At 44.6% G+C, this 22155-nt stretch overlaps 1 protein-coding gene across 9 annotated transcripts in view; it reads left to right on the top strand.

The window, feature by feature from the left end:
* The window catches only part of NEDD4L (NEDD4 like E3 ubiquitin protein ligase), a 334157-nt gene that overhangs the window by 260080 nt on the left and 51922 nt on the right, over positions 1-22155 (top strand). For 5 of the 9 annotated variants that reach the window (XM_029921933.1, XM_029921934.1, XM_029921937.1 and 2 more), the window contains 8 exons: positions 1603-1769; positions 8737-8869; positions 10248-10424; positions 12921-12995; positions 14597-14656; positions 19838-19969; positions 20449-20568; positions 21649-21846. In XM_029921933.1, coding sequence (XP_029777793.1) covers positions 1603-1769; positions 8737-8869; positions 10248-10424; positions 12921-12995; positions 14597-14656; positions 19838-19969; positions 20449-20568; positions 21649-21846 — 1062 coding nt within the window. The remainder of the gene's footprint in view (positions 1-1602; positions 1770-8736; positions 8870-10247; positions 10425-12920; positions 12996-14596; positions 14657-19837; positions 19970-20448; positions 20569-21648; positions 21847-22155) is intronic. The other 4 variants (XM_029921936.1, XM_029921935.1, XM_029921938.1 and 1 more) reach the window with 3 other exon arrangements.

Below are 22155 nucleotides of genomic sequence, written 5' to 3'. Positions count from 1 at the left end.
CCTTGCCCAGGATCATATTAATATTTTAAGGCTTTGTAATTTAAGGACTCAGAAGTGGATAAAGCTTAACTCTGAAAACACTTTCCTGTGTTCATGCATCTGTGATCATCTACTGATGTGTTTGGGTTTGGTTAAAAAAATAAAGATAAACTTCTCATTTTATGTTGCAGCACCCATAATTGAAGAGGGTTCCCCTTATAAAATGCTGTAGCCATATTTCATTCATAGCCCCACCCCGATGTGAAATTCTGCTCACATATCTCGTTTTCTTGTTGTTAACCTCCTCATCGCGCTTGGAATTGCTTCATAGTGGATGAACTGATTTAGAAAATCTTTTCCAAGTTTTCTTATGCATCAGGCCCCCCAGGTGATGCGTTAGGAAAGCTCTCCTCTAGAAATGCCGTTTTGGAAGTAACTGACCAAAGGAATTTTCTTTTTTTTCCCCCCTCCTGATGTAGCTGCCTTTAAACTCCTTGATCACATACCTACTTCGTGAGCCTCGATGTACCTTCTTAGTGCACGCTCCTGACACTGCTTTTTTATGAGATTCTCACATTGTTCTGCAAATGTCCATTAACCCAGGCCCCTCTGTGGCTGATTTCCACATCTGTTTGCAGCTGTTGCATATACCGTGATACGCAAGTTATGTGTTATGGGCAAGTTATCGGAACCCTCCGCGGGCTAAGTGGTCGTATTTCCGGGCAGTGTTTCACTTGGGTGTTTTCATCCCTCTGCGCGGGGCGGAGGTGAAGTGGGTGGAGGGGGATGTATGCATGTTAAGGTTTCATAAGCACATCGACAGATTTTTATCTCAGATCCAAGGAATTTTTTACACTCTTCTAGCTCTCCAACTGCACTAACCAGTGAATTACTCAATTTTCCAGCGACTTTACTAGGGGATGTTAGGAAAGAATACTTAATGCCTAAAATATGTGTTGCAAAAACGTAAGCCTTAACCCTGGTACCATGAAGCCTGTTTATGGCCGCAAGTGGGGAGCGCCCAAGTGGAAAGCAGCTTCCGGAAACTTCTATTGTGATCCTACTCGATGCGGAATGGGAGCCTCGCCTGCTTTGCAGAGTGCACCTCAGTGCCGTCCCCCCTGGGGAGCAACAGGGCCCGGCCTGCTGGCCCCTCGTGCCGTGGTCTTCGTTAGAACGAACACACGTGCAGCGCCCTTTTACCTTGCGGGGGTGTTGAAGAGACAACAGCTGTAACATGACCCGCGTCGCTGGCATGGCTTTGTGCGACCCTGGCGGCCTTCAGGTCGAAGTCACAAACACGAACATGAAAAGAGGCCAGTGTGACTTAACACAACACACTGGACGCGTCCAAAGCCGGGCTGGTCTGTACAGCACCGTCCCAATAGAAGGCAGCAGTTAGCTGGTCATTGCCCAGAATGTTTTTTTAAGGCTCTACCAGAATCGAAGTTTTAAAACATTTTTTTGCCCTTTTTGGGAACTTCTTCACACGTGGCACACAAAGCCACTGAAAAAGCCAGGGCGCGAAGGAGCAGGGAAGAAGGACCCAGAGCCCACCGAGACTGGTTTTTCCTACATCTGAAGGCCCCACCTCAACGGTCTAACTTTGCTTTTGTCCCGCAGCACGGCTGGGAGGTCGTGGACTCCAGTGACTCGGCCTCTCAGCACCAGGAGGAGCTCCCCCCGCCTCCCCTGCCGCCCGGCTGGGAAGAGAAGGTGGACAACCTAGGTCGTACCTATTACGTCAACCACAACAACCGGACCACTCAGTGGCACCGCCCGAGCTTAATGTGAGTACCGTGCGTGGCCGGGGGGTGTGGCGTGGCCGGGGGTGTGTCCGCAGGCATGGAGGTTGGAACATGGCAGTCTTGGGGGCAAAGTTGGGACCTCAGTCTTGTGTCAGAAAAACGTAAAGCGTTTTGTCCTATGTGGGGACATGGACAACAGGGTTACTCTTGGTTTAGTTAGAGGGCACAGGAGCCATCAGAATTTGCATATGATAAAGAAGCAGCTCTTCTCCTGGGATCATGTTTCCCTGTTGTAGGTATGAACCAATTCATTTTAGACAAAGTGAATACAGTCTTTTATATCCATTCCTGACCTACTGAAGTTATTTTTCCTAGATGGATCTCACATATGGCAAATCTATCACTTCCCTTGTCATTAGCTTCCTCTCCCGGCGGACCCAGAATAGAAAACAGCAAACGGATTGGCTGTACGATTTTCTCTTAAGTTTTTGGCTTTTAGTCCCTTTAATTATTTGAATTGGAAATGCAACTTATTTTTCTTTTCCTCTTTGGGAAATTTATAAATCATCTTCATGATCTAACCAGACACCCATGGAAGGGGGTTGCAAACTCAGAATTCCTGTTTCTCCTCATCCCTCACCGGCCTCAGGGATGTAGTGAAATGATTGTTTTGTTCACGCAACAATTTTGTATTTGATGGTAGAAGATAAACACTAGTTAAACCTCAACTACATTGCAAAAAGATTTGTAGCAGCTTGTTTTTAAATCACAGTATCCAGCAGGACCTGAATCTATTAGTATAAATGAAAAGCAAAACAAGTATTAAAAGAAGGAAGAGGAAAATTTGAGCTCCACGCAGCCAAGACAAGGGTAACTGTCAATGAATTACATCATTCTCAATATGTAATAAAAGCAAGTATATTAGATGAGATCATTTTCAGTTTAACCCAAACTCTGAAAGAAATTTGCTCATGATGGTTTTTTAAACAAGTGGTATTAGCAGTGTGCTGGGTGATGGTCATGTCAGTAACCCTTTTATCTTTAGAAGTTACAGAGAGGGGCACTGAGCGGCTCAGTCAGTGAAGCGTCCGACTTTGGCTCAGGTCATTATCTCACGGTTTGTAAGTTCGAACCCCACGTCGGGCTCTGTGCTGACAGCTCGGAGCCTGGAACGTGGTTCAGATTCTGTGTCTCCATCTCTCTGTGCCCCTCCCTTGTTTGCACTCTGTCTGTCTCTCTCTCAAAAATACAACAAAATAAAACATTAAAAAAATTTTTTTAAAGAAATACGAATATTTAAGAAAAAGAAGAAGAAGAAGTAGTTACAGAGAGATTCTGCTTCTGATTGAGGGTGGGGAAGGCAGCCAGGAAGTCTAGTCCAGGTTTTGAGTTGGAGAGAAAGCTTGCCTGATCTGCTTCAGTGAATAGCCAGGCCTTCCTAAGCCTCCAGGCGGGTTCCTGTGAATATCAGCCATGCTTGGTCAGCTTTGGACCCAGCTCAGTATTCACAGGACAGTGTGAATATGCAAACATCCAGATGATAATGAACTCTTCCTTGTAGTGATTCCCCCCCCGGCCCCCCCCTCAAGAAATAGAAATGGAAATGGCTTTGTTCTTTTCTTTTTCTTTTTCTTTTTTTTTTTTTTACTATTTCCCTTTGGTTACAGACCATAGCTATTGTGAAATGATTTTAAGCTATTTGACTTCTCTATCTATTTGTAAATGTTTGAAGGAAAAAAAAATTTGGATCCTCTCCATGCCCCCTGCCCTCTGCCATGTGTCATTGGTTACTGTAAATGGTCAGGAATCTGGAATCAAGAGTCTTGGTAGCAGTACCCTACCAAGCACCATTATCTTCCCTCCCTTAACATTATTGGACACATCACACCCTCTGGGGATCGGAGTGTCCTATGACTATAGCAAAATGATCGCTAGCGGCTCACAAAGAAAGAAAGACTAACAGTCAATGTATAGGTAGAAAAAAAGTTCACTTTCATTAATACTCATGCAGACTGAAGTCTGTTATATTGGGATAAATGGAAATACTTGCTTCCTCTACCTCCCGGAATTGTGAGACTCTGATGAAGAAGCTTCTGAGAAAACACTTCATATGTTTTTGTAAACATGCCACCTTGGGGGCAGCGTCTTAAAGAATTAAACCAAAGCAAAAGAGATCATTTGTACACTGCTGACTCATCAGTTGTCCAGAGCGGCATGGGAAGATTGCAGCCCTTAATCCGAGTTCAGGTTCACATGCAGTTTAGGGAAGGGTCAGTGGCATGACTGTCCCCATTAGTGTGGCAGCTATGCCAAAGAGGTTGAACCAGGAAGGACGTCAGCAGAGCCCAGGTGGGGCCCAGGGAGTGCCTCTCTTCCAGTGGGCATGGCTTCTAGAACTCCAGAGAAAAACTAGATAAGAAGAAGAGTTAGTTTCTGCAGTAACCTCTTCGTTCTATCTGAACGGTCTTGAGAGTTTGAGGTTCTGTCTCCTTAACTTTATTTGGCATGGCCAGAAGCCCTCAAGCCTTACAGAATTACTTTAAGGTATTATGGGGGGGGGTATTTTTTTTAATGTTTATTTTTTGAGAGAGAACATGCACGTGAGAGCAGGGCAGAGACAGAGAGAGAAGGAGACACAGAATCCAAAGTAGGCTCCAGGCTCTGAGCTGTCAGCACAGAGCCCAATGCGGGGCTCAAACTCATAAACTGTGAGATCATGACCTGAGCCGAAGTCAGATTCCCAACCAACTAAGCCACCCAGGAGCCCCTAAAGTATTGTTTTAATTCAAACTTAATTAGTTTCATCATTCAACTTTTGCAGAATACTGCCATAGCCTTTGGGGGGAAATTGACATTTAGAAGTGCCTTTATTAAGGATGCCTAGGTTGACTCCATTGGTTAAGCATCCAACTCTTGATTTTGCCTCAGGTTGTGAGATCGAGCCCTGAGGAGGGCTCCATGCTGGGTGTGGAGCCTGCTTAAGATTCTCTCTCTCTCCCCCTCTGCCCCTTCCCCAGCTCGCTCGTGCACATGTGCTTGCGCTCTCAAGCGCGCTCTCTCTCTTTCAAAAATCAATAAATAAAAAGTATTAAAAAGCTGAGGAAATGAGACAGAAAAGTGATGGCCATGTGCTAAAACGAAGACTTAAGACTGTCCTTGTGACTCATGTGTTACCCAGTTTTCTAGGCTTGTAGCCAGACTTCAACCCCTGAATAATCTCACTGACAGTTTGTCGCCCTCCAGCTGTCCTTAAGGTCCTTCTCCACCCTGTCCCTTGCCAGATTCCCCACCCACGGTCCTAAGCCTACCGTGTATTAAGTGGCTGGACCATTCACAGCTGCTTCCTGATTACTCTCTCTTCTTGGCCCTGTGGGTGCCGTGATGCCCAAACACCGAAACAAAACCAGAACGTCCCCTTTCTTCTGGCTGCCTTTACCTTCCTCCGGGGGCGCTGCACTTCTGTTCCCTGTGGGAGCAGGGAGCACGTAATACTCTGGTGGCCTCCGGGAGCAGGGACTGTGTTCTCTTACTCACAGATCTACCCCTAGCGCCTGGCACAGAGTAGGAGCTCAACAAAGTACCCAGTAACTGAGCAAATGACTGCAAGTAAGTCACTTCTCAAAGTGATGACAGGCACACGGCTGAGGGAACTGTGTAGCCTGGGTACAGAACTTCAGAATGGAAGGCTGACCACAGAGTGATCCCTGCCCTCTCAAGTCTGAGGGTGGCTTTTTAAAGCACCCCTAATTTTAGAATTGTCCTGACCCTATTTAAATGTAAACTGAAAGGTTTTTACTCCCTAAACAACAATTTTAAAGACATGGCAAAAGAAGGAATTAAGGCTGTAAATGAAGGTGAACTTTAGAGACTCAAACACTTAACTCTATTACCTCTCTTTCTAAAATACTCTGTACATCTTCTGTCTCAGCAACAATTTAATCACCTTTCAGTAACTGGGCTCATCATAACCTTAGTGTGTGCTAATGTACATAATGCAGGTGAAAGCAAGTGATCCAACACACTGATCCTAACTGACACTGAACTTGATGAATGGATTGTTTATCTTGTCTTTATCCACTCGCCTATCTCCCATGAAAACCAAGTGAAGGATAGATAGATAGATAGATAGATAGATAGATAGATAGACAGATGAAATTAATGACTGAAGAAAATTGAAATAACTATTTCCTGAAATATTTTCTTCTCTCCAATAAAATAATGTTCTGATTTAATCTGTCAGCTCAGAAATATTTTTAAATGTTCATCGTCCCATTAGTGACGGATCTCTAGTTTTAGCAACCCTCTTATTCAATCACTTAATGACATGCAGACGGCCCCCCCCTTGTGTGAATATTTTCACTTCATCACTAAAGACCAAAAAAGCCCAGAGTTGGAATTTCAAACTCAGAGGTATCCTCTCTATGCTATTTAGCTGTTTCTGGTTTGCACTGATTACTAATTATATGAGCATGTGGGATAAGGGAGATTTGCATAATTGATTGTAAATGCCCCTCCTCTTTTAAAGCAAGTCCTTCCAGAATAATGGAATCTTATATAGTTCTAAGGGATACAAAATATAGACATGGTAATAATAAAACCTTACTTCTTCTTAACCTCTCAAAAGTCCCGGAAATAATTCAAGTATGTATTAGGACCTGGCATTAATGTGTATGTATTAGTGTACACTAATGTGTATGTATTAGTCACTCAGTGTTGACTGAATAAATGCTAACTGAATCTATGATATTTCAAGTGAAGATTTAAAATTCTGATGGAAGTCTTTTATAAATGTATATGAGATATTTTAAAGTAAGGTCAGTCATTAGAAAGGGAAATTGCTTCCATCCTTACTAAAAATGGAAAGGATAATGTCAAGTTTCCTTTGCCTTCTTAGACCCCACTAAACTATTTTACACATTTCATAAAGAAGTCCATTCTGGTCATTTTCCTTCTAAGTATTTCTCTGTTCTGTAATAACTTACTTTTTATAATCATTGTGTGTGTAAGAATTGAATGTCCTATAAAAATGACCTAAGGCAGGGAGCGCCTGGGTGGCTCAGTTGGTTGAGCATCCAACTTGGGCTCGGGTCATGATCTCACAGTTCGCGGGTCCAAACCCTGTGTTGGACTCTGTGCTGACAGCTCAGAGCCTGGAACCTACTTCAGATTCTGTGTCTCCCTCTCTCTCTGCCCCTCCCCCACATGCACACTCACTCTCTCTCTTTCCAAAATAAATAAACATTAGAAAATATTTATTAGAAAAAAAAAAGACCTGTGGCAACTTAAAATCACAAATGCGACATTACATTCTCTAGCCTGTCTGACAAAGCATCAGTTTCTATCATTTTGTTCTGGCGGCTTCAGAAAAGAATTAGTATCCCTCTGTGTCCCTTGATGTTCATTATTTTCTCTATGCCCATAGTTTGGTCAGGTTTCTGAAGGTATCTCAAGGTACTATTTTTAGTCGTTATAGTTTAATAATAACTTAAAAATGTGCAAGATTGTGATTTCTGTTAGAGTTTGAAAGTTTACGTATTGGGTACACAGATACAGTACAACTTACGGATTCAGATTTTAAGGCGTAATTATCATTCCAGTGCAGGTTATACGGAAGCTAACCTGTGCTTACCAGAAGTTAATAGTGTAAAGGTGTTTGTTGGAAATACTTCAACCATCTCAGAAAGGGGCAGTAAAGAGTTCCCTATGTATTTGCACACAGTGCTGCTAGTCACAAACTATTCACTCTTACAGGGGTGCAGCAGGCTCTCTGTTGGAGAATAGTGTGAGTTTGAGAGATTAGAATGTTTTAAAACCTGTGTTATAGGAAGAATCTATAAGGAGGGCCCTTGATGAATTCTATACTCAATTAGTCTGAAGTAACATTCTCAAATATTTTGAAATGTTAACTTGCAACATCATGTTTGTTAACCGACCATGGCATTTTACTGAGTCTGATTTTTCTTTGAAAAACATTTTGACATTTAAACTTCGACTCTAAAAGCCAGCAAGTAGTATTTCTTCCAAAGGATGATTGCCTGTAATTTACTGCAGACGCTTTCAAGATTGAATTGATGTTTTCAGATCCTGAATTAAGAGAGATACATGACAAAAATTAAAATGAAGTTGCCATGTTCTTCACACCCCACTCATTTGTGAAGTTATCACCTGGTGTGTGTATGTGAATTGTCTCCAGTGGTTTAATTGGGAGAAATATAGTGTCACAATCCTGAGATCCTGTCACCATGAGATCCACGCAGCTGAAAAAACTCATGTTGGATCAGGAGCACTTCTCTCTAGTCCCAGCTTTGAGTGTGTACTGTTTCTGCTTCTTAGCCAGTTGTTAGCAACCAAGAGTTGCTGCCTTGTCATTGCTAGACTTCTAGAAGCATCACTGCTGACTGGCCCCAAGTCTGTCACCTGTCCTTTGAGAAGCCTACCTTCTCACTGGAACAGATGGATGGAGGGCTGTGATTTCTTTCCCCTCCCCCCTCCTCCTTCCTCTCCCTCTCCTCCTCTCCCCCTCCCCTCTCCCTCCCCCCCTTCCCTCCTTGTCGGAAGGGTCAGAAAAAGAGGGAGATACAGAATCCAAAGAAGGCGCCAAGCTGTCAGGACAGAGCCTGATGCAAGGCTCAAACCCACAAACCATGAGAACATGACCTGAGCCGAAGTAGGATTCTTAACCGGCTGAGCCACCCAGGCGCCCCAGAGGGCTGTGATTTCTGAAATACTAAAGTACATTTTGTGACATATACCTGAAAAACACTCAAAACGTTGTGACCGATACGTTTCAACACTGTATTTACTTGGCTGAAATGAACCTAGAGCTGCACTTGAGCCAGAGCATGCTGGGAGAATCTATTTAATGGCCAGCTAGTTGTCCGTGGTGCACTTGGTGCCGCCGACATGGCTGTGTGGGGGTAAGGCCCTGGGTGAGCGCTGGACTGTGGCTGAAGTGCCAGGTATCCACACTGGCTGTCCTGTGCCCCCTCCCCTCGCCCCGTACTCCCAGGGATGTCGCCTCCGAGTCGGACAGCAACATCCGGCAGATCAACCAGGAGGCCGCGCACCGACGCTTCCGCTCACGCCGACACATCAGCGAGGACCTGGAGCCCGAGCCTGGCGAGGGCGGCGACGGCCCGGAGGTAAGACGTCCCCACGCACCTGCCGCTCCCCGTGGCTCCTCCTCCCCACGTGCTCCGCGTGGGATCTGTGTCCGCCTATTTCTTCCTCATAAACGCGATGTAAAAATTTAAGATGGTGGCCTCATGGCTAACCGATGACGGCCGGTGGCTTAATTAGTTTAGGAAATGCGCTATGAAAGGCATGCTTGACGAATACATGTATCTGTTCCTTACGAAAGGGAATGGCATTATTTCTAGTACTGGAACTCTTAACATATGTTCACCTTATTGTTTACCTGTCCCCAGAGCCTAACTATCATTGTGAGTGGCACTGTGGTCCTGGGTCAGCCATTAAATGAGCCCTGTGCCTTGTTTGGGTACCAGATACTTTTACTGAGTAGTTTTGACATCATGAAAGAGATTTACGACCAAGAAAATAGAAATTTGGGTGAATTTAGAAATGTTTATTAATTTTTCCTCTTACATGTTTATGGTAAATTACTGGGGGGGAATTACGAATTGAACAACAAATTAGCAATTCCCACAGTTGTTAAGCAGTTATTTCTGAGCAGCCTTAAATACTGTGTTTACTTACTAGAAATTGTTCTGCTTAGACAGTGGGCCATGAAGAAGATCATTCCCAAAAATATTGCAGTGATCAAAATTGGAAAGGCAAAATCAGTGACTCCATAATGAATTCACTAAAGTTACTTAATACCACTGTTTAATTACAGCTTAGAGCATTTCAGCTATAAGCTTTCATAGTGACTCCTCAGCATTAAAAGAAAATTCATGGAGATCATGAATGAATCCCTGAGAACATTTTTAACCCATGCATGTAGTAACTAATGCTAAAAAGTAAGTCACCAACTTGGAGAGAGAGTATTTTATTTTTTTATGTTTATTTATTTTTGAGAGAGAGACAGTATGTGAGCAGAGGAGGGGCAGAGAGAGAGGGAGACACAGAATCCAATGCAGGCTCCAGGCTCTGAGCTGTCAGCACAGAGCCCAACATGGGGCCCGAAGCCACAGAACGTGAGATCATGACCTGAGCCAAAGTCGGACGCTTAACAGACTGAGCCCCCCAGGGGCCCCGGAGGGGTGGTGTTTAAAGTGGTTAAGACCATAGCCCTTAGAACCAGGCTCCCTTGGATCAACTCCTGACCCTGCCACTTCCTCCTAGCTCTGTTCTCGTTGACAGGTTACTCTCTGTGCCTCAGTTTCCTCATCTGTTAATTAGGGTAGTAGTCTCATGTTCCTCATGGTTATTAGAAGATTGTGTGCCCCTTAAATGCTCAGGAAATGTTAATTATAGTTATTATAGCAGTTACTGTTGTTGGCAAGGTGACGGAGGATCCCGCGTTCCTGCTGTTTACTCCAGCGTTTTGTTCCTTGATAGCCTTGGGAGACCATTTCCGAAGAGGTGAGCATCACTGGGGACTCCCTCAGTCTGGCACTGCCCCCACCACCATCTTCTCCAGGGTCTCGGACCAGCCCTCAGGAGCTGTCCGAGGAGCTGAGCAGAAGGCTTCAGATCACTCCAGACTCCAATGGGGAGCAGTTTGGTTCTTTGATTGTAAGTAATAGTCTTGTTTGAATGAGAAGTTGAGCAAATATTTTATCATTCCTTGTTGCTTTAAGAGAATCTTGTATGCAAATAATGACCAAGGTCCTTCCAGCTCCCAGGGAACTCTGACATTTTCCAAAGTTCCTCCTTCCTCAGAGGACAGTACTGAAATTAGTCCAAGCAGGTGAAGATCTTTCTTGATTGGTAAAGAACTCAAGAACACTCCACTTTTATTATTATCACCTTAACCTTGAATTTTTTTTTCACAGCCAAAAGCTCATAAATAGTACGTTCATCACAAAGGTTGTATTTCACATGGGGACCTGGGAGACATCGGGCCTCTTAATTAGTCCTCTTAAGTACCGTGCTGCATACCTTACCATTCTCACTTCGCAGATGAAGTGTAAGGGACCCACCCATGACAGAGTGAGAATGGCAAATGGAAGACCTCCCCTTAGTCCCAGAGAACCAGTCCTTAGGAAAGGTTATGAAGTTGAGGCACGGATCTCAGGGTAACATTTGAACTTGCATTCTTAACCATCAGGGAACCTCTTTCTAGAAACTTCAGATGGGGCTAAGCCCTAACGAGCAACAGCAAGTTGAGCATGAAGACCTCCATGTTTGGTAACACATTGTGGAAGGGCATGAAAAGTTCATAGAAAAATACCTGCCTGTGTGTAGAGTTGAGAACAAATGCACTCTCCATGTTTCTCGAGAAATCGGGCTTAAAGATGTATTATAGTAAATGATAGTAGTCACTGCACTGAAAATGACACCCTAGAAAAATAGTGAATATTACAACCATATCGAATGCACATGGGTAAGAGGACTGCATCCAATGTAAAAGCAAGGAAGTGCTCACAAAATTGTTCCTCTGTCAGTCACGGTGTTCTTACCCCTGGCCCATATTCTAGGAGTTGCAGTGACTGCTCACGTAATGTGGTTTTATATTAAAATTTTATAAGTGTTCTTCAGAAAGAGAAATACCACTGAGATGAAAATGTAATACTAAAAGGGAGGGACAAAATTTTGTATGTGCATATTTGAATTGGTTAAACTGTTGCTGTGGAAACAACATAAGCAATGAAGCCGTGTATCGAAAGCCTATGAAATGTAAGTGGTGCAAGAGCCAAAGCAGTGCTACACCTGTAATCGACCAACTAACAAATCCTAATTTTCTTCGGCGTGAGTGTTAGGTCAGCATCTCCAGTTCTTTGTATGGGGACCACCTGCATTTTAATCACTGAAGGTGTCTAAAATATCTTGAAGATCCAAGTGCAAGAATCAGTATTTTCAAATGGTGTTGAGTCTGATTCAACTATTAAGTTAGAGAATGTCTTGGAAAAAGCAGAATAGGAGACTCTTCCTCAGTTTTGCTTGTCAGGGTCACTCTATATTCAGGGACCGTAGCATGAACTTTTACTAAAGAAGGAACCCTCATGCCAACCTAACTACTGTGGACGGGCATGAATAGGCCCCCATCACTGTCCCCGAGTCTTTCTGTGGCCTTATCCCATTCTGCTTGTCATTGCAAAGTATTAAAAATGAGTAGGTGCTGCACACATACTTAACGCCACGGACGAATCTGCTGCTGATCAGACGCTTGGCCTTTGTGTGTGTCACCTACTGCCATTCTCTGACTGGGTCTCTCACGCCTTTTTCCTAAAAGGATAGAGTAATACAGACAAGTAAGAGGAACATTATACATGATGCAGTAGATGTTTTGGAGATTAACCTCACTGTTTTTCCTCATTCCTGTTCTGTATGACTTCAACTCTATTCAGAAGCTAAAATTTTATAACTTTCTGACCCTCTGGAAGTAACACAAGACTATATTTGAGGTTTTTGGACTTAGACTCCAACTGATCCTTTGTCAGTACTATTTAATAAATGTTTAGGAACCATCTCTATCAGTGTTTTTTCCTTTATTCATATCACACTGGAGTTTACCCCAAGGTTGCATCCCAACACAAAATACAAGATTGCTGGCTTCCTGTTGTCTTTTTTTTTTTTAACGTTTAGTTTTGAGAGAGAGAGAGAGAGAGAGAGAGAGCATGAACAGGGGAGGGGCAGAGAAAGAAGGGGCCAGAGGATCCAAAGTGGGCTCCACACTGACAGGAGAGTCTGACCTGGGGCTCCAACCCGTGAGCCATGAGATCATGACCTGGGGCAGAGCCGTGCCAGTTCCTAAAGCAGCACTAAGTGTTACACTGGCCTTTGAGTCCCCTGCTTTGTCCCGGCCTCTCTTTCCTACTTTTGCCGTAACTTCTTACTAAGGACCAATCAGAATCTGTCTGCCTTGAAACATTGTAATGAATCGCGGGATTACCCGGCCAACCGCTTGAAGGGTTTACTCTCGTGGCTCAGAAGAGATGGAGTCTCATTTATTCACCATTCGGATTCAAAAGAACGCGCAATAGGCTTCAGTGCCTTGTTTTTTAGACCATTGAAACTGGTTTCCGGGTCCGTGTTTTCATGATCCTTCATGTCCTCTCCTCCCTTCAGCAGAGAGAACCGTCCTCGAGGCTGCGGTCCTGCAGTGTGACCGACACTGTCGCCGAGACGGCTCACCTACCACCGGTAACCCACGCCCCTTGCCGGCCGTCAGTTGGTGCTTTGGGCTTGTATTTAAAATCATCCGGGCTCTTGAGGAAGAGTTTTTCCTGTGCAAACCCATTCTTTATATAAATTGGACCTACTATTTCCTAGCAAATTGCCCAAAGAGAGTGGATTCCTAATACAAAGAGCTGCTAGTCTGAAATGCTGAAAGCTTCATTGTTTTGCTTTTCTTTTCCACCCAAATTAATATCAATTCCGATGTGCTTATTAGTTCATCAAAAATAGACTTGAGTTATTCCTATTTTTTTTTTTTTTTTAACTTACTGAGTCACTCACACTGTGCTCTGCGGCTCAGGAATCCCTTTAAACAGGAAGAACTCTTCTGGGTTTGCGGGGAGTGATTTTTCCCCCGTCACTAGTGGCCTGCGCTCCGAACCAACGCGCCTGTACCTTCTCTGGAAAGGCAGCTCTGCCGACTACCAAATTGGCAGTGATCTGTCCCCACTCTACCGCAGCAACTACGGAAGAACGTCCTATGTTTAACACTACAGGACGGAAATAAAAATGAATATTCAGATTGGAAGGCAGACCAGAACTGCCTCAAGAAGTGTTTGGTGAATATGTTAAAAAATTTTTTGTAAATTTGCTTCTTCTTTTGGAAGAGAAACTATTTTGTGGCTTTAGTATGTTCAAGTTGTTTGACCTTGTCCAGTTTGATTTTTTTTTTTCCAGTAATACAAATCCTTGATTATTTTTTGGGCATTAATACTTTTCTATGAAAGTTAAAAGGAAAAAAGATGGTACTTAATGGCTTTGCAATCATGGCGTCTGCCCTATCATGTACATTTTTACTACAAAGGATATTGTTGCCCGAGTTTTACTCTTTAATGATGACAGAATGAATTCCCGAGTACGCAGGTTAACTGAGTGTTCAACACGGCAAATTGAGTTGTGGTGCACACAGAATGGGCTGGTGGTTGACCAGAAGCTTGACAAGAGCATCCTTTCTGGGATGGTTTTAGTGCAGGCTTCCCCCAAACCCAGAATGATCGGCCGTGATAGCCTTGCGGAGGGGATCCTCCTCCATCTGACGATTCTGTGATTTTCCTTGATAAATTAATGGCACTTTCTCTCCTTCTGAAAATCAGTTTCAATTTTATTTGCCTGAAAATCTCACTTTCCCAGAAACTGTTGATTCCTCCCTCTTTCCTTTACCCTGTAAATCTGTAAACTCACTGATCACCAGTGGCCTCTTGTTCAAATTGTGAGTTTGGCAGATAAAAGAATCAGCTAATTGTTTAATGGTAGGGGCAAAACCATAGTGGTTTTCCTTTTTTTTTTTTTCGAATAATACATCTCGTGTTACTGCGGCAGTCGGTTCATTGTTTACCTGAATCACGGCTGCAGACGGCACCTTCTCTGGGTGGAGAGGCCATTGGGTTTCTTTGTCTTCTGGTCATCAGTGAGTGGCTACTCAGCCTGATTTAATTGAACAGGGTGGATTTCAGGGATCAGATTCATGTCACCTGCCTGACTCGCTGCATCAGCAGTGATTGCTGATTCAGTACGCAGTGGGTGGTCTCCCCACGTGCATTTCACTGATATAAATTGTCATTCAACAGCCAAGTGCCCCAGCTAGGAGAGCGCGGTCATCAACTGTCACAGGTGGTGAGGAGCCAACGGTAATGATCCCTTAATCAGACATTAATGACAGAACTGTGGGTTGGTTTTTAACATTGTGCACAATGGTGAATGTACTCTTTTTTTCTCTTTTGGCTAAGATCAGCCTCTTTATGCTGCAGAGCTATACGTGTGAAATTCACGTTCAGTGGCACTGGGTGAAGCGATTTTTAGTCCCATACTGCTTTATTAGGAATACTGTCAAGGTTCAATGAAGCGCATTTAATTTGACCATGTATTTAGTTATTTTAGTAAAAAAAAAATGTTTAAATGTTTATTTATTTATTTTTGAGAGAGACAGACAGGGTGCCAGTGGGAGAGGGCCAGAGAGAGAGAGGGAGACACAGAATCCAAGGCAGGCTCTAGGCTCTGAGCCATCAGCACAGAGCCTGACATGGGGCTCGAACTCACAAACCTCAAGATCATGACCTGAATCAAAGTTGGTCTCTTAACTAACTGAGCCACCTAGGCGCCGCTGATTTGACTATTTAGAATGTATTTCTGCCTTGCTTGTTTCAGCAGCACATACACTAGAATGCATCTGTCTTTAGTGTGTGTACTCCTGATCAGCTTTTCTGATTTGTTAGAATGCTTGGGTAAGATAATTTGGTTCGAAGAGGATAAGGAAGCCACAACCACATGCCAGTCTCCTGGTTGTGCTCACGGCCAACCTCTCCTGTCTGCTTCCCGTACCAGATTTTAAACCCTGAGTTAGATTTTCTGTATCGTGAGCATGAACCCTGCTCTGGGACAAGGGGCTCTGTTCATAGGAGTGAGCAAGTATTCATAATCTAATTCAGGGTAGAGGAGGGAATATAATTAAGAAATTTAAACTGTCTAGGAAAAAAGTAGTTTCTCTAAGCCAAGTATCTGTTACGCTTATTCATTATTTTGAATAATTTTTAGTATTGATGCTTATGGGTAACTTGAATAGGACTGTATATTTTAATTGCCTGTTTTTCTCCTTGATCCGGAACAGCAGGCTGGCTTATAGCTTTTGCTTTGAGCTGAACTGCTATAGCTTTGAAGAATTTTCTCCATTGTGTCACCCTCGTTAGGTTTGTTATAATTGCTTATTACTGGAGAATACCTTTAAATACATACACAACTCCTGGGTTCCTGCAGGATGTGGACTTAAAGAACCAATTTAGTTATATTGTTAGAATGTAATGCGCAGCACTGTGCACACAGGAAAATCAAATTGGCCGTCAGCAAAACTAAGCCCAGGGGAGGGTAGTAAGCTGCGGTGATTTACATGAAAGTCACGTGCTAGGTGGCCAGGCTCCGCCTCCAGCAGAATTCAAGAAATGTCAAATGAACTCTTTTATCTCATACTGAACCCTAGTAATTTCTACCAGAAGTAGAGCTGCAGGGTGGACAGAATCATTTCTTTAAATAACTTTAATAGAATCCAGAGCTAATGAGCATTCTCTGCCATCCATTTTTGCAGTTTATGGGCCATGGAATCTGCCATTAGTATTGGAGTGTTGTGAGAGTCTAGGATATTTAAGTGACAGGATACCCTGGATTAGGAGAGCACTGGAGTCCGTGGAAGAGGTACCTGGCAGGACTTAGTGACCCATCTGAATGAGGTCCTGTGGCCACTGCCACTGCTGTGTCCTTCCTGCCTGTGCCCTCCCCCTTGTCCAGCAGTCAATTCAAAATATGAGTTCAGGTTTGTTTATTTTTAAAGGCTGATTAGTAGTCATTCCTAAACATTGTACCCACCTTCACACTTCTCTTGCCCCCGTGATCTTTTGGCTGCAGTAAGTCAACTTACCTGATGACAGAAATTGAGACAGGTTTGAAAGCATATTCTCCAGTTCCATCTCTTACCACATTTTTCCCCCTCTCTTACACCCTCTCCTTGCACACATACACACACGCCTGGGATCTCCTGTACACGTCAGTTAGCAACTTGATATTTTTCACTTACGGTCCTTCCTCTGGGCCATAGTAATAATTACATAATATTCAGTGACACAAATGCACCTCAGTTTATAAAAACATCCCGTTAATGAACATTCAGCCTCACCCGCACCCCTTTGGGCACAACATGCCATGTCGTGTTAACCATCCGGGCATACCTCTTTTTCCATGGTAGTGCTTTTATTAAGATAATGAAGAAGCCCTGATTGTCACCTGCTGAACTACAACCCTTAGGTTTGTGAACACACACTGGTGTATATACACAAATAATATACACCAGTGCCCCTTTCCCCCTGGCCAAGCAGGAGCCCTCCCTGAGATGAAAGGAGGGGGGGATAGCACAGTCCTTCTGGACTTTTCTGTATACCTAAAAATACACTGAGGTAATGGTATAACAAGGTTGGAGCAAATCTTGGCAAATCTGATTGTGCCAAACTGTTTGGCATCTTTAAAAGCATATTGAAACTTTTACAGTTTAAACATAATTGAGTTCTTCGTCTTAAGTGGAACCTCTAGAAAGCTGTAGTTACCTGGCTATCTGGCATCACCAAAACACAATAGCACATCCAGATGCAAAGCTGTGAAATTATTAAATTAAGCTGACTAGCAGTTTATAACTTGTCTCTTGGTTAATTAGCTTGTCTCTTGAGGTCGTATGGCATGCATATGTGAACACACCACACACACGCACGCACATACACACACAGCAAAAGTCTGATCTCGACTCCAGGGCTGGGTCTCTTGCCTGATCTGTTTGGAGGAGCTGAGTCTTCCCTCCTCCCTTGCTGCTTGTGGGGAGGGCGGTGCTGTGAGTCATTAATGGACTTGTCAGCACAAGTCGTTCTCCATGGTCGTTTAGAAGGAAATCTATAAAGAAAGAACAGCACCATCGCGCATAAGTGGAGCTAGATTATAGGTTCAATTCAATTCAATTCTCAATAGAAGGTAAAATGGAATATTAATCAAATTCAGTTTTCTCTCCTGCACTGTGCTCTTAGTCTCCAGAAATGGATTAGTCCCATTAACTGGATATTCAGTGAAAGGAACCTGATGCTGGAGGTTCTGCAGCTTTAGAATTCAATTCTGAGATTAAACCATGACACATCCGAGTTCTTTTTGAGTGTCCTCCTAAGTATCCTTTCCAGGGACTCTCTAACTATAACGCTAGCCTGATGGTTTCCAGAACAGAGCTTTCTGAGTGCACATCTGATTTCCTCTCCCACAGATTAGCTCAGTGGGGAGGACAAAAACCAACCGATTGATTCCACTGAGTCTTCCATTTTGCCCAAGCATTTCTGGTCATCGTATAAGCAGCAGAAGGTCAAAGATTGATGGCACATCCTTGGCCAAAAATACGAACTAACCACGTAGTTTACAATGTGAGTTCTAACTTAGTTCAGCACAGTTCAATTTTGGTAGCACCCGGGGACAGAGTAGCCTAGAAATAGCTCTTTTGTATCAGTGCCTCAGGAAGGGAAGGACGGGGAAGAGCTCAAGGCTGTAGGTGAATTCATCTGTCTTCAATTCTCATGGAAGGACCGAGCCTGCGTATTGATGTCCCTTCCTCTTGTGGCCTCACACCTAGATCCAGGACCCATGTGGTCATTGTCTTGGAATTAACCATTTTAGAGCCTTCAGGACTCAAATCTGGAAGAATGCCAGGACAATAGTTACTACAGATTCAGCAGGAAGTCCTCTTACAAATAACCTCCCCTTGCTTGGTAAATATGTTTCGGGAATAAACATTGAGGCAGCTGCTTTGTGGCTCAGGTAGTGTTTTTCTGGAATGTGCTGTCAAGCGTTTGACGTAGAAGATTAAGCCTCATTAACTGAGGTCCCCAGATTACACGGCAGTGTCCCTGAGTGTGCTTTCCAGTTCACAATCCTCTTTGCCAAGGCACAGGGCTGGCAGTAGACGGGAAGGATACGATGTGCACACGGAGAAGGTGGGCTAAAAGATTGACAGCCTCCCTCCGGGATCCCCCTGGTCAAACACCTGCAGGTCACAAGGTCCTAATCAGGGAAGACGGTTTCCAAAAAGGAGCAGCTTCCTTCCGTCACCTCATGAAAGAGATCATTCCTGATGTTTGGCCTCTCGTTTCTCATTTGTTCTCCTGGGAGCCTTGGCAGCCATGATTGGCTTGTTGTCTCTGAGCCCCTGCCCTCAGGGTAGCGGCCCTTCCTCAGTTCCAGATCTGCAGCCCCGGTACACAGGACTGCCTTACCTCAAACTTGCATCTCCTTGCCTCCATGAGTCCCTGAGGCATCCTTCTTGTTCCGAAGCTTCTCCACCCAGAGTGCACTTCCCAGACAGATTCCTACACACCAAATGTCTCGCGAATCCTTTCGCAGTCTAGCCTGGACTGTCCAAATACAATCACTTTGTGTTGGCCACATCTCTAAATCCAGAAACTGTGTGTACTTCATGCACCCTTCTCAAGTTTATTTATTTATTTTTTTTTGAGAGAGATAGACAGCATAAGCAGGGGGCGGGGCGGAGAGAAAAGGAGGGAGAGGGAATCCCAAACAGGCTCCATCAGCACACAGCCCAACGCGGGGCTTGAACTCGCAAACTGTGAGATCATGATCTGAGCTGCAACCGAGTCAGACACTTAACTGACTGAGCCATCCAGGCACCCCTTTCCCCCTTTTAAAGAGAGACCCTTTGTTGGGAAAGACAAGAGTAGACCCCGCCTCGGTTATCGGGATCCTCTGGAATTCTAACCTCACGCTGCCTAGTAACCTGCTGCCCTGGTCCTCATGATTCTATGCAATGGTGGGAATACAGGCCCACTAGAGAGGAGACTGTATTTTTCCCCCTGAAAGCTATGGAAGAAGGGCTCTAAGCTGATAGAGTTTGGGAATTAGGAGAGGATCGCCATGGCAACTATAGAGAGGAAAAAACGTTCAGGACAATCCCTCTCGGTAACCTGTGGTTTGACAATAAAATCTCGTAACTGAAATAGATTGTATGCTTCTCTGGTAATCACGTAGCAAGGACCCTTGACGTTTAAGTCTTCAGGGCTCTACACCTGATTTAGGTAAGATTTTGGACCTCATAGCTGTGTGGGGTTCCTTTCGTGGTAGATTTGAAGCCTTTGGAAATCAGTTGCCTTTTTTCCAGACGCTAATGTTTTGGTCAAATTAAATTGCTTGGTCTAGAACAAGTACTTCTCTGGGTGTGTATTACTTTATTAAACTGATCAGAAAGCAAATGCAAGACATTGAATAATAATGATTTCTTACACAAACAGCCATCAGTGGCCTATGCACATACCACGCCGGGCCTACCTTCAGGCTGGGAAGAGAGAAAAGATGCTAAGGGACGCACATACTATGTCAATCATAACAATCGAACCACAACTTGGACTCGACCTATCATGCAGGTATGCAGATCACCCTACAACTTAGAATCACAGCTAGAAGCCAGAGCACATGAGCTTGGTGTTCCCGATGTGAATGTATTGTTCTAAAGAACCCGTGTCCAAGAACATTTTTCTCCCAAAGAAAGCGTAGTACCGGCCTGAGGAAGAATTTGGTCCTCAAGTCAGTCCATCCCTAGATGCACTTTTAAGACATGCTGTGAAAGGTATTTTCAGAGTAAGAGCCAATCACAGTCTAATTTCACTCCCAGCCCCCTTTATTTCCCAGGGCTGGTTTTTAGGCTGGGCTAGTGATTCATTTCTATTTCCTTTGAATGTGTTTCCCCATCCCTGCCCCCATTATTATGTGTGAGCGTTTGCTCCCCACACTCTACGAGGCCAGACCTCTCATTATTGCTGGCTGTATTGTTTCGGTCCATGCTTCCAGTCACACGCACAGGGGATCCTCCTGTGAAGCTAACTTGTTTTTGCCTCCAAATTAGCTCGCAGAAGACGGTGCGTCCGGATCCACCACAAACAGTAACAACCACCTAATCGAGCCTCAGATCCGCCGGCCCCGTAGCCTCAGCTCGCCGACTGTAACCTTGTCTGCCCCACTGGAGGTGAGAAGGCTGCCTCCTCTAGCCGGGCGCTCTCTGCCCGGGACTTCTCATTCTCTCTTCTCGCCTCCCCTTGGGTTTGAGTTTTGCAGCCCTGCCCCCGTCCCTTCTCTGATCAGCCGTTGTGCTCATGGTGCAGGGTGTTCTCATGTGGCCTTCACGCTTCTGTGTTCCGCCTGGTCCACATCCGAGGGCCCTCACCTGATTCCCATTCTCATTCCAGCTGCTGCCATGGTCCCTTGTGCTGGCAGGGGCCCCGCTCTTCCGAACTTGCTCCATTCTCGTTGTGTTTCACTCTTGACTGCATAATAACTCTTTCAGATACCAGTGCTTACGTTGCATTTGAAAACACAGCTGTTGCTTTGATCATGTTTTTCCTTTCGACTGTAGGGCCTGTCCTCGTACGGGCATACGTGTTTCCAATGCACTTTCGCGTCTCTAAACCATCGCTGGGCATCTGCTTGCGCTCTCTCCTGTGTGTCTGGGTTCAGTGCCATCCCTTAACATCACCAGTATCAGAGCGAGAGAAGGTGGAGAGCTAATGTTGCAAACTCCGAACTTGACTGTGCCGTAGAGATGGCTATGGGTCCGTCCCCTGGGTTTACGATGCTGGTTACTGGGTGTGGATGTGATCTCGTCCAGATGGGGTCTCAGTGGGTCACATCTGTGCAAGTCCTGCTGGCTGTCTCTGTTGGTACAGGCTTTTCTTTTTGTGCCCTGAAAATTGCCAACCCGTTCTGCATTAGACTGTGAGCTCATTCAGAGCAGGGACAGGTTTTTCTTCAGCCTCTGTAAACTTTCCATCCATAATGTTCAATAGAGAATGATATTTTAGGTGTGTACCGAATAGCTATCTGCGGATCTCGGTTATAAGTACTTGACATTGTTGTGTGTTTAATCAACAACAACAACAAAAGCCTTGAAAGTTAGAGTGGTTTAAGAGTTAATGAATGACAGAAACAGGTTTTGGGACCTTCTCCCTCGTACCTGTCCAAAGACAGGCGCTCCTTGATACCCAGGTACCTACTGACCCCTCTGGACTAGCTCGTGGTACGAATTCTAATGCTCATTATTATTCCTTAGGGTGCCAAGGACTCACCCGTACGTCGGGCTGTGAAAGATACCCTTTCCAATCCACAGTCCCCACAGCCATCACCTTACAACTCCCCCAAACCACAACACAAAGTCACACAGAGCTTCCTGCCACCCGGCTGGGAAATGAGAATAGCGCCCAACGGCCGGCCCTTCTTCATTGACCACAACACAAAGACCACGACGTGGGTAAGGCTGCTGCTTTTACTTGGTTCCATTTTCCCCGTGAGGTCTGGCTGGGATCCCGGGGTTTCCTTACTCGCTCTCCGTGGTTCTCGTAGAGAAATCCCAGTGAGCCTGACCATTTGCCGTGTTTGGGGAACGGGTCGAGCCCCCACCCCGCCCCCCCACCAGTGCCAGAAATTTGATGTGACAGCTTCACGTCTCACGATGCTGTCACTGTATCAGGTGTTCTCATCTTTTTTTAACCATGTTGCTCATTTTTCTTCATCAGTGTCTTTTTTTTTTTTTTTTGCATTTTTGTGGGCATTGTCATCT

The sequence above is a fragment of the Suricata suricatta genome, chromosome 14 (assembly GCF_006229205.1).
Source record: "Suricata suricatta isolate VVHF042 chromosome 14, meerkat_22Aug2017_6uvM2_HiC, whole genome shotgun sequence".
Classification (NCBI taxonomy): Eukaryota; Metazoa; Chordata; class Mammalia; order Carnivora; family Herpestidae; genus Suricata; species Suricata suricatta.
This window is presented reverse-complemented; position numbering and strand designations above follow the sequence as displayed.